Consider the following 11,928-nt stretch of genomic DNA (forward strand, 5'->3'; position numbering starts at 1 on the left):
CACTCATATCATCGCAGAGTTACCCAGCATGTCTCCTCTTTCGCTCAATGGCAAAAGCCGTGGCGCATCCCCAGGCCACGGCGAGCCGCTGCCCATGTTCGATGCCCTTTGCCGTTCCCTCCCCGTCGGGACTGCGGACGAGCAGTTCTGGTGGAAACTGACGGGCCGACACCTTGCCCGTATGATGCTCGAGGCGGGCTATCCCGAGCATCGCCAGGTGGAATGCCTCCTCTTCCATCGCTTCAAGATCGTCCCAACCTTCGGTCCTCAGCCGACCTCGGCCGAACCGTGGTACAGGAGCCGCGTGGCTGCAGCTGCCGGAGACGGTGCTCCCATCAGCTACAGCTGGCGGTTTGGCACCGCGGACAGAAAGCCCTATATCCGCAACTACATCGAGCCTCTGGGCCCGCTGACGGGGACTGCGGCCGACCCGAATAACGACATCGCGACCAGGGCGTTTCTGCAAGACCTCACCAACACCCTGCCGAATCTCGATCTGTCGCTGTTCTGGACGTTTGAGCCACATCTTGTTTCCCGGTTTTCCGACAAGGCCGACCGCGAGAAGTACGCGGGTCCGTCGGTGCTGACGGGCGTGGAGTTTTCGCCCGACTCGGACGCCATCGAGATCAAGATGTACCTGTATCCCCGGCTTCCCGAACAGATCAGCCAGCTCCTCAGCACGATCATTCCCAAAGCGATGCGTGAGGCCTACGGCGAAGACGTCTGTCTCGACAGTCTGAATCTGGTGAAAGACTTTTTGACCAACCACCCCGACGGGCGTCAGCTGAATCCTCGTGGAACAACCGGCATTGACTGCTGCAAGGTACAAGACTCGCGGGTGAAATTCTACGTCGCGACGAACAACACTTCCTTCGATCACATTGCAAACGTCATGACCATCGGAGGGCGCCGGCCCTTGTCGGAGGAGGTCCTGAACAAGCTGCGGGAGCTGTGGTATGAGCTGAACGGACTGCCGGCTGATTTCCCCACGTCAGAGCAGGTGCCAGCAGGCTCGGTAGAGCTCCCATCGGGTCACCACGGTGTAGGCTTCTATTACGATATCCAGCCGAGCCTTGCACTTCCCGATGTCAAGGCGTTCATTAACGTGCGCAAGCATGCCAAGAGTGATCTGTCTGCCGCGGAGACAGTGATCGGCTTCCTGGAGCGTCACGGCCAGGGACACCACAATCCGAGGGCGTACCTGAACGTCCTCCGGGACATCGTGCCGGCTGAGGAGCTGGAGACGCGCGTGGCTGCCCAAGCCTTCTACTCGGTTGCAGTCAAGAAGGAGGAGCTAGACATCACCGCGTACTTTATCCCACAGGTTTATCGTCGCTTTGCTTCCGTCCAGGTGGAGTTGAATGGACAGCGACGCAGTAGATTCGAGTAAGCCGGTAGTGGCTGGTGGAGCGTTAGCGTATTCCGACGTACTTATGCCTCCTGGCTGGGACAGAGCGCTGTTCTTGTTGATGATGACCTTTCTTATATAGCAAGCACATTCGCATTTAAGCACGTTGATCCCTTCAACAATGCTTTGCCAATCTAATGAGTCTCATGTTGGATTTGCATTGAACCATCCCACCAGCGCATAGGTCCTGTTTCCTAGATTTCGCGTTTCTCGTAATCCACTCAGGCATTTATTGGAACACAAATCTGTACGGCAGAGCAGTAAGGCAGCTCAGAGTGGAGGACCAGTGACGCAGATACCAATACCCCATAGTCCCTGTTGGAAATAAAACGTAACTCACCACCTTGCATCCAGAAAAGTTTGACTTAGGGCAGTAACACAAACACCCCTACTGTGGACTACCACAGCATCCGCATTCGAGAGCAATGCCTGTTTCCTCAAGCGGTGCGGCACTTATCAGTCAGAAAGGCTTGTTGCTGAAGCTCTTCACAAACATGCTGGATGCTTGCCAAATGAGTTAAGAGGGTTCTAAGCATGAGAATTCTCAGAGAGTCTAGAGTTATTCTCAGAAATATACAGCAGAAACAGTGAGAAAGACGGTTGGCAGGCGGCTTGTTTCGATGCTGATGATCTTGCGTTAGTGTTGAGTTGGTGGGTGATTGCTTGGTGGGGAAGCTTGGAGAGTTCTATGCGGATGGTGATGAGAGGACCAGGGGTATGTGGTTGATGTACTATGACTATGGTCTTAACCTGAACCTACAATGATTTTCTTCGGATTTACGTGGCCATCCCCACTGCGGGGATCCATCAATATCCGCCCAGCGGCCAGGCAGTCGAGACTTTATTCCAACCACAATTGTTCTATCCTCGTCGTTCAAGCATTCTACATCCCTGCTCTTACACGTTTTTCTGTCTCATTCAACCGCAACTAAACAACATCACACACTCAACATGACGCTTCCACAACTCGTCTCCCCCAAACCCTTCCTCACAGAATGCGGCATGGAAACATGCCTCGTCTACAAAGACAAAGTCCACCTCCCCTGCTTCTCTTCCCTGCCTCTAGTCGACTCTGAGACCGGCCGCAGACTCATCTCCCACTACTACAACTCATACATCTCTATCGCCGCCACCAGTGGCACAGGTATCGTCCTAGACACCCGCACCTGGCGCGGCGCCACACCCTGGGCGCAACCCATGGGGGTCTCTACCGACAAGCTCCTCGACCTTAATCGCGCCGCAGTACGGCTAGCCAAGGAAGCTCGGAATAACGCCATGGGCGGGGAGACCAATATCCCCGTCGTGATCAGCGGGACGATGGGGCCCCTGCGGGACGCGTACAAGGACACGAGTGGGTCGATCTCGCTGGAGGATGCGCGCGAGGGATACAGGGAGCAGGTGGAGGTGCTTGCCGATGCGGGGGTGGATTTGCTGGCGATCATGACGGTGACGAACTTGAATGAGGCGATTGCGGTGGTGGAGTTAGCGAAGGAGGTGCGGTTGCCGGTTGTTGTGGCTTTTAGTATCGAGTCCGATGGGCGGTTGCTTGGTGGGAGGAGTTTGGAGAGCGCGATTCGCACTGTTGATGAGAGGACGGGCGGGTATGTGGCGTACTATGGTGTTAACTGTGCGCATCCGGTGCGGATTTCTGCGGCGCTGCGCGATGTGCCGAAGGATGTGCGGGGGCGTATCGGGTTGATCAAGGGTAATGCGAGTCTGAAGGGTCATGATGAGCTGGACAATAGTGAGACGCTTGATCGGGGGGATATATCTGTCTTTAGGGATGGGTTTGAGGGCGTGTTGCCGTTGGTTCCTAATGTCAAGGTTATTGGGGGCTGCTGCGGTACCGACGAAGAGCATCTGGCGGCTATCGCTCAACGGTGCATCAAATAGATCTTGGGTGGCGAGCATGTAGATTACTGTCATACGCATTGGATATAGCTTATTGTCGCTAGGATGTACATACTGTGACGAGATCAAGCATCATAGTCAGATTGGGAAACGCGCCCGCGCTGTACTTGCCAGCAGAATGAAATTATCTGTCTACTTCAAATAGTCGCCGTTCGTCTCCTGATGAATCACGTCGAACATGGGCTTCGCACTGAACCACCCAGCCATCGGTGTCCCCACGGTCTTGTAAGTAAATGCAGCATCCGCATCATCAATCTTGATAGTCTGCCCGCCGCGTCCCGCAGCCGCAGCATCTGCCAAAAGCTGCGCATAGCAGCACTTTTCCAGCGAAACAAACCAGAAGACTGTCTCTTCCACCGACCGACCAACCGTCAGCAGCCCATGGTTCTGCAGCAAAGCCGCTTTCTTATCCCCAAGCGCTTGAGCAATATTCTTGCCTTCTTCCTCGGCGAGCACGACGCCGTTGAATTGCTTGTAGACAATGTGGTCCTGTAACCGTCAGCTGATATACACATAGCTCGTGAAGGCACGCGTACATTGTAGAATGCGCACGAATCCTGCGTGATAATATCCAGCGGTCGACCCAGCGTGCAGAACGCTCGGCCATGGAGGCTGTGGCTGTGCGCCGCACACACGACATCGGGTCGCGCAGCGTGGATTGCGGAATGGATCATGAACGCCGCTGCGTTGAGCATACGAACCTCGCCTCCGTCGATGACCTGGCCTTCGTGATTCACGCGGATCAGATCAGACGCCTTGATCTGCGAGAAGGCTACGCCGAACGGATTGACCCAGAAAGTGTCCGGTTCGACCGGGTCGCGCAGCGTGATGTGGCCGGCCACACCTATCATTGTCAATCAGTGGAAATATACAATCCGGGGACTATGGTGGTCCTACCCTCGTCGTATCCATACTTGCCAAAAATGCGAAAGGCGGCCGCTAGACGTCCCTTGAGGTACTCGCGCTCCTCCATTTTGTCCTCGAAGACTGGTCGCTTGGGCATAGTCATCTTGACCTTTGCTTTTTCCGCACCGGCTGCTTGGGAAGACTCTGGGGATTGGAGGGTGACATTGGTGGAGACAGTTTCTGTCGCGGTTGGAGGGGCCATTTCGACAGTGCTATTTTAATTATCAATACACTCTTTTTGATTTGGCAAGGATTATAGGATAGTTGTTTTATGTTAAATATCAGCGAAAAATTGAAGACAAGGTTTATTCAGGTGGTGACATCAACCCCGGATTATGTGGAGTTTTATCCTTCTAAGCGGGGTAAAGTTCGTTGCTCCCTGCATTGCCGGTCAGCATCCGAGGTTTAGAACAGAGTACCATATCAACCGAATCATGGACCATAGCTATCATTACAAGGCCGTGGTTTCTACTCGTGACTATGAGATAGCTTCGATCATATGGGCGACCGCGTACCTTTATTCTTTTCACACTTAAGAGCCCAAATCGAACTACAAGGTGACTATATATATCTAAGTTATTCAACCGGTCTATACATCTATCGCAAAAACCACCACAGGGAAAGACCGTCCACTAGCTCATAGATTTGTCCAGTCGCGTGATCTTCTCATCCTTCATCTGCTCAACCCATTTATCCTTGCGAACACACCAGATCTCCATCGCCAACTCCCCACATTCATCCCTGTACGGATCATCCAGCGTCCCCGTTTTGATAATAATAACTTTGTCCTGCCCACTCGGCTCAGACGTGAAGGGCGTCCCACACTCCCCGCAGAACATCCGGGGAACAGCTGCGCCGTGCTCACTCTGATCGATGTAAAGTTTCGGCTGGCCCTTGGTCCAGTGGAGGCTTGTCTTGGGGACGGCAATGTTGGCGGAGAAGCCGGAGCCAGTGTAGCGTTTGCAGTTAACGCAATGGCAGAGGATAACCTATCAGACGAGTTGCAGGTCAGTGAATGATTGGTGAGAGCTTGGAGACTGCAGGATGGCAATAAGGACCTTGGGAGTGGTGGAGTCGGGGAGATCGATCCGGTACGTCACAGCGTTGCAGAGGCAGGTGCCTGTATAGGACTTTGCAGACATATTGACTAGATATCGATTCCAGTTGTATGTTTCTACCGTCTAATTAATTTTATAGAAACGGTTCACTTGATGCGACGCTGAATAAATATTGCGTGTTTTCCCAGTCAGCAGCAAAGAGCTGCTTAAAAGAGACGAGGGGTAAAGTGTTATGTAAGCAGGAATGACAACAAGGCGCAAAAGGACCCCGCAGGTGGACAAAAGTGGAGATAACCTGACTACCTACAGGCTTGTGGTGATGAACAATATTTGAAAAAGTAGTCCATACACTCTCTCAGCATGGTTCATCAATGCTAATCTACTCTCCTAGCTCTTCCCTGCAGGTGCTGCATTTGACTCGCATGTCTTTCGGATATGGTATCACATGAATGTCAACACAAAGTGACGCCCAGGGGTACGAAAGTTTACGACTTGCTCAGGTTTTTGGCGTACGAGGATTGTTTCGAGGTGGCAGAAGAAACTTGTAAAAGCGGCGAGAGCCAGAGCAAACCCTATGGCGTGGTAGGCGGCAGAGCAGCGGTTCAATGAGGGCCGTTTGCAGCGCCCTGCTAATAGTGCACCATTGCTTCCATAAACATTACCAGCAATCAATGGTGACTCTAAGATAGAGAGGATTGATTGGATTGTCTCTTCATTCCTAGAAAGTCATAATACTCGGCAATGTCGAATCCACTAGATTCCCCGAGCTCTTCAATGGCAAGCTTCTTCACATCATCCAGTACCGAGACACAGAGCTCATAGTAAGCCATACTGGCACCTCTCCCATTGTAGGGCACCCCCATCTGAATTTCCGCGTATGGTTTATCGGGCATTTTTTTAAAGACAAGGGTGGGAGTATGCTCGAACATATACTTCCGGGGCACAATTGAATACGTCGAATCGCGTCTGAAGTCTCGGCAACCGCGCTCTGGAATCCTTCCTTCCAGATCACGGAGATACTTTGGGCTGGGACTTTCGCGAGCGTCCTCCATCAGATTGACATCTGGGTCAGCATCAAGCTCGTCCCAGTAGTCGCTGTAATCACACAGGATGCAGACTCTCGCCACAGCCGGCTTCATGGACGGCAAGCGCCGAAGAAGCTCTTTGCAGGTCGCGACGTGAGGGAAAGAAGGGTACCATATGCAGTATGGGAGGAATTTGGTCTCTGGCGTGATACGAGAAAGGTCGTTATTCATGATGAAGCGTGCATTGATGGCTTTTTCAATAGAAATTGGTGCTTCTCCCGGTTGAAAGGACCACCATTTGGCGAACATGGAGTTGTGGTAGATGCCGCGTACGACACATTCTACCTCAGTAGTGACCCAGTTATTAGGACGACGCAGGCGGGCGTACCGTTCGATATTACGGTAATATGCCGCCATGAGGATCAGAAGATCCTTGTTCATCGTCGGCAAATCGGTAGGCAGCGGCGTGTACAGAAGGTGACTCACGTCGTCGTTTTGCTGGGGTGGTGGCTCGGAAGTGAACTCATCAATACGGTCATCTTCTGTGATGTCAAAAACGCCATGCTCTCTGACTGCGAGGACGAAATCAAAAAATCACCTTCGTCCTCATCTGTGTCGCTGTCGTAGAGGGTCCGAGGCGGCCTCCGAAATTTGGACTTGACATCCAGGTACGACCGTACTGCAGTGTCCGCATTTAGGTATCCTGGAACTGGCTTAAGGAATACAGTCCTCGTGTAGTCATCCATAGCATTGTAGCGCAGATCTGCCGCCATGATGGCTTCGTAGATCTCCCACTGTTGGTTCTCGCGTGCCTCTTCCGCAATGTGCGCTTCAGGTAAGAGGTCCAATTCTTTGAAAAGGTTCACATAACTAGCTACAGCACATGCTCGGCCAACTAGATACTTCATCTGCGGATAGCGGCTGGCGAGAACCCGGTAGGTTTCCTCCTTCGCGGTCTCCGGGTACCAGATGCAGTAAGGGAACTCATCAGGGTCGCTCATCTCAGGGATCTTATCACTCATAATGTCCCTGGCATTCAAAGCACGAGTAAATTTGGGCAATAATCCGCGAAGTTCCGTGGCAAAACCCGGGTGGTACCGGATTCCGCGCACGACACATAGTTGAGTGATTTCTTCTCCAAGAGCTTTCGGGATCCGTTGACCACGTACCGCAAGAAGGCAATCCTCCTCATTGTATTTTTTGTTCAAAAGTATGTCACTGGAGATGAAACTCATGATGGGTAGGCTGCCTGGAGTAAGGAGACTGGCTAGAAGAGAATGGAGGGAGCAGGGGGGAAAAAGAGGTAAATGGCTCTAATATACCAAAGGTCGCCTGAGAATGTAACGTTGACAGGGGACAGACCTTTGCCTCAAAACCACGCAGTAGGGCATAACTAAACTATTTTTCTTATATAAGTAACTGGTGATCCCTTAGGCTCTGCCTATCACATCTGCCCTGCACTAGTGCGGCTGTGTTGGTGTCGTAACACCTGGGTCTTCAGCCTATCATATTTTGTCAGAGCTGTGAGATATCAAGAGATTTAGCCTGTTGAAGGTAGTGTAATATAGAAAGCTCCTGTCCTTCCTCATTATTATCTAAGACCAAATTTATTATCAGAATCATCAGAATTATCACCACTACTAGCTAGCTCAGATGCACTCTTTGAGATATTATCAGCAGTGCTATCTAAGAAGATATCTAGAACATTACTGCTTATGCTACTGTCATCATTAGACCTGATTGGCTGAGGTAAGTTCTATATAATAGATGAAAGAGTACATAGGAAAGGGGTTGCTTAAATATAGAAAGGTTAAGGATGATAGAAGTCTAGCTTCTTTAGCTATTTGGAAATAGGCAGTGAGAGATAGATTTATAGGTGGTGTGAATGTAAGTTACTTGAAAGTAAAGGGAGAGAAGTATAAGAGCGCCATGGTTATTATAGCTTTTATAGAATTAAAGTGAATAAGATGGTTATGAGGGGAGCTAAAAATAGCTCCCTCCTTAAGGAAAATGAGGTATGGTTAAGTAATGAGCTAGCCCTCAGGTGGGCGGCAGCATGATGGTTGAACATCAGGGACCGGGAACACAAGCAATGGGAGAAAACTAAATAGAGTTGGCTGTGGTGGTAAACCTGTTAGGCATGTGATTATTGGATGTGATGCTAAGGACGTTGAGTGTTAGTTGGACTCGCAAAACAGCGTCAAGTGTAACTGTTTTTGGCCGCTGGCTAACTGTTTCATCGTTAAAAGTAGTATTCTCTCCTAAAGACAAGGGGTTCTCAGGTGAACGGCAGTCTTCGACTCAGTTGGTTGGCTTGGGCAGCCATATTCATCAATGCGTCGTACATGGCTCTGTCTGGAGCGTTCATTGCGTGAACGGACCCTGACTCTCCCAAGAAGGGCTTCAAGTCCGCAGCGCAGACCGTTCCCGGATCGGGCAGCACGCCGCTCTGGAAGTAAGCGCGGATGGCCTTGCTCACGCACAGCGATGGTGCGGCTAAAGTGGTGTGCTACTGCAGGTTAGATTTGCAATTGACGACATTCTCTGACAATGTAAGGTGATCGAATGGTAGGAGGGATAATGCTTACTCCTTCCGAGTCTTGTTGGAGTACGACAGACCCAGGAAAACTTTGAGACATCTTCTTCGCACTGCAAATCACTAACAGTCAGCATCGTGGTGGAATTGGGGAGAGAGCATGAGATCGGAGACCTGCCTTCTCAACGGAGTGACTGGATCCAGAGTATTGCTCACAAGGAGAATTGGATGAGATGTATTGCCCGTGTACGGCCCTATCAAGATTTGGTGAGAAAGGGGCGTATTAGATTGATGGCCAGTATACCTGTCAACTGCCATTTCGGCCTCGACTTGTGTCCAACGCACCCTAGTGCAGTGACACCAGCCCAATAATCCCCCATGGTAAAACTCAGAGCTTTCTGAGACGCCCATGCTTCTTGGAAACGTGCTTGGTCCATGTTACGTAGATATGGGGCGTCGGAGCATAAGATTGCCGACATAGCATAGAGTTCATTCGCTCCCTTCTCAAGACACTCGTCAGACCACGGCCCTGTTTGCACGCATTGGTTAGATGGGCACGAAGGCGAGCGAGATTGCTGTTTGAAGTCCGCCATCGGAGACCCATCGCCCTCGGCCAGTGACTTTGCGTAGCGTGCTAGCAGAGGAAATCCCAGTAGAGGTTGGTACACCGAGAAGCGAAGAACAGATTTCAGATCGGTCCACGTAACGACTTCAGGACCCCGCGTGGCTGACGGTGCTGCTGGCACTGATGCGTTGTGCAGCGCCGCTTCTAGTTCCAGATATGCGGCTTTGATGGCTGCAGGGCCTCCTTGCCTATAGAAGGGACAGCCATCTAGCCCAGATGCGTCGCAGTAGAATGCAAAACGGTCGAAGATTGCGTCAGCATCAACAATCGAGTCAGGTCCTTCACCAGTGTAGTACTTGTCGACATCAACCACGGCGTCCAGTAAAAGACGCTCGATCCGATCAGGAAACATCATCGCAAAGGTGCTTCCGAGCACAGTTCCGTACGAACGGCCCCAGTACAGGAGCTTCTCGTGTCCTCTCTTCCACTTGGTTCGTGTCACGATTCTCTGTTGTAGGTCATACCCGTGTGTGCGATCGTACTCCCTTTGTTCAACCTGACCCTGCCTTTCCCGCCATTCACCATGTCGCTCAATGATTTCGAGCATATCCCTCGCGACAGCCGGTGTATTAAGATGCTCCCCGAGAGCTTCATCTGTTCCCGCCGGCGCGGACTGTAGTGCCTGGGAACAAGCAGCGCCAAGAGCAATGGCACGCTGCCAACTGCGCATAAGGGAATCGTCAGAGCTACCCAGCATGCCATCTGCCTCCACCTGGAGCTCCCAGTTCCTCTGCGAAAATGAATTGGGAAAACAGCTAAAGCCGGGAGTTGTGTTGTTAACGCCACGTGGATCGAAGCCGATGATATCAAAGTATCGAGCCGATGAGTACGCAGTTTTCGTGGGCAATGCAGGATCAGCTTCCGCATCAACGATCATCTGCATGTCCCGACCGGACAACAGAGCCTGTCCGACACCAGAGCCGCCAGGACCCCCTGCTTTCATCAGAGTCTTATGTGGAAAGAAGGGGAAAGTCGAGAATACCGGGATTGATTAGAACTGCACCACCATAGCGGGAGTCCGTCACCGGGACCTTCGCAGGTAAGCGCGCAATGCCAATAGCCATCTGGCGGCCCTGACCATCCTCTCGATGATAGTCCATGGGCACCTCAAGTCGGGCGCACTGAAAGCCGTCGAAACAGTCATGGTATTCCAGAGATTTGGAAGGTGTAATCTGTGTATGCTGTTAGATAGAAGCTTATCGAAATAGATCTCCTGTCGTACCTGCTCCCAACTGAATGCCGGCGGTAGTGTGTTCTTCTCTTTCTTTGCTGTTGACTGATGGAGTCTGTCAGGCAGCATTAACCACAAAAAAACGACCAATCCCATCAACGCCACCGCAATGGGACGAGCCTTGTTCCGCCGACCTGGATTAGGCGGAGACGGTCGGGAAGACCCATTCTGCTTTTCCAGCACCATGGGTGCGTCGGAATTCCCCTTGACGGTATGGAGCGAGGATGTATCCATAATCTCTACAGGGACATTTCGAGGATTTTGACCTGGAGGACGACCTAAGCCTTCCACTATACTCTCTTCAGGCAAAGCGCGTGAAAACAAGACTGAAGACTGTAAAATTGAGGGCCAGTATTGCTATTTAAGTGATCATTGCGCCTGAGTCCTTAATTTATTCTTTTTTTTTTAACAAGGAATCATTTCCCTAACCACAGGGATGGCGCACTTTGCGGGGCTGAGGTGTACTGACCATCATCGGCATGAACACCAAGCAACAGCGAATCATAGCACGATGAATTGGGATGAGGAAGAGGCGGCAGTCACCCCAAAAATCTGACTGGATCAGTGAAATGCAAATTGGGCTAGAAGGAATGCAGTTCGGAGGCCAATAAGAGAGACACTGATCGACCTAAGTGGGGTTATTGTGTCTCACTTGGATCGAGTAACTGAAGTTATCGATCCTGTCCCACCCTCATGAAGTGGCCTTTTCATTGACAACAAATTTTTATTGGTTTCCTCCAAAGTCAGGCATATTCGTGTCATGGTGAACATATCTCAATTGATAAGAAAAGTGCTATCAGGGGCAGGACTTTGTTAGTGAAAGCATGGCACAAAATCATCATTTGCTTACTCCCTATTACTGTGACGCGTACCGCGTCGGTCATGTGATCCCTCCGCAGTCAGCTTCGAGCTGAGCTTGAAAGTGGCCTTGACGGATAGCTGTGGCTCACTTCAAAACCACATGTAGTTAGCATGGACTGATGAGAAGATCCTGGGTTTGAAGGGCATCTTAATCCTGGCTCTCGAACCTCTTAGACGCAGTGGGTCTCAGGACAGCCTCTTGTCGCTTGTGCATTGTTCCATCATAAACGGAAGCAGAGCCCTCAAGCAAGGCACTGTATGATTCTCCCGTGAATAAACGATGTGCTGCCGGGGTCCGAATCGACTATTTGTCGATCTATCTTCAAGGACTGCTTTGATTCTGCGCTGCTACTTAATGTATCGATAG

The 11,928-nt window shown here is 51.2% G+C and overlaps 6 protein-coding genes across 6 annotated transcripts; 2 read left to right on the plus strand and 4 right to left on the minus strand.

Moving 5' to 3' along the window:
- Positions 1–28: 28 nt before the first annotated feature.
- nscD (prenyltransferase nscD) lies at positions 29–1,390 on the plus strand (the record flags this gene model as incomplete). The annotated part of the gene is made up of 1 exon (XM_043287441.1): positions 29–1,390. One exon carries the CDS (start codon positions 29–31, stop codon positions 1,388–1,390), a length of 1,362 nt encoding a protein of 453 aa, XP_043143376.1.
- Positions 1,391–2,359: 969 nt separating this feature from the next.
- On the plus strand, positions 2,360–3,301 carry Aud_002474 (homocysteine S-methyltransferase family protein; the record flags this gene model as incomplete). The annotated part of the gene is made up of 1 exon (XM_043287442.1): positions 2,360–3,301. One exon carries the CDS (start codon positions 2,360–2,362, stop codon positions 3,299–3,301), a length of 942 nt encoding a protein of 313 aa, XP_043143377.1.
- A 150-nt stretch (positions 3,302–3,451) lies between these two features.
- Positions 3,452–4,427, minus strand: Aud_002475 (class II aldolase/adducin family protein; the record flags this gene model as incomplete). The annotated part of the gene is made up of 3 exons (XM_043287443.1): positions 3,452–3,808; positions 3,856–4,163; positions 4,217–4,427. 3 exons carry the CDS (start codon positions 4,425–4,427, stop codon positions 3,452–3,454), a joined length of 876 nt encoding a protein of 291 aa, XP_043143378.1.
- A 430-nt stretch (positions 4,428–4,857) lies between these two features.
- Aud_002476 (GFA family protein) lies at positions 4,858–5,367 on the minus strand (the record flags this gene model as incomplete). Its single annotated transcript, XM_043287444.1, has 2 exons — positions 4,858–5,214; positions 5,284–5,367. 2 exons carry the CDS (start codon positions 5,365–5,367, stop codon positions 4,858–4,860), a joined length of 441 nt encoding a protein of 146 aa, XP_043143379.1.
- Positions 5,368–5,963: 596 nt separating this feature from the next.
- Positions 5,964–7,543, minus strand: Aud_002477 (uncharacterized protein; the record flags this gene model as incomplete). Its single annotated transcript, XM_043287445.1, has 2 exons — positions 5,964–6,850; positions 6,907–7,543. 2 exons carry the CDS (start codon positions 7,541–7,543, stop codon positions 5,964–5,966), a joined length of 1,524 nt encoding a protein of 507 aa, XP_043143380.1.
- A 1,043-nt stretch (positions 7,544–8,586) lies between these two features.
- Aud_002478 (putative proteinase) lies at positions 8,587–10,934 on the minus strand (the record flags this gene model as incomplete). The annotated part of the gene is made up of 6 exons (XM_043287446.1): positions 8,587–8,817; positions 8,897–8,957; positions 9,023–9,098; positions 9,149–10,402; positions 10,452–10,641; positions 10,692–10,934. 6 exons carry the CDS (start codon positions 10,932–10,934, stop codon positions 8,587–8,589), a joined length of 2,055 nt encoding a protein of 684 aa, XP_043143381.1.
- Positions 10,935–11,928: the final 994 nt, after the last annotated feature.

Source organism: Aspergillus udagawae, assembly GCF_001078395.1.
Source record: "Aspergillus udagawae IFM 46973 DNA, scaffold_2, whole genome shotgun sequence".
Taxonomy (NCBI): domain Eukaryota; kingdom Fungi; phylum Ascomycota; class Eurotiomycetes; order Eurotiales; family Aspergillaceae; genus Aspergillus; species Aspergillus udagawae.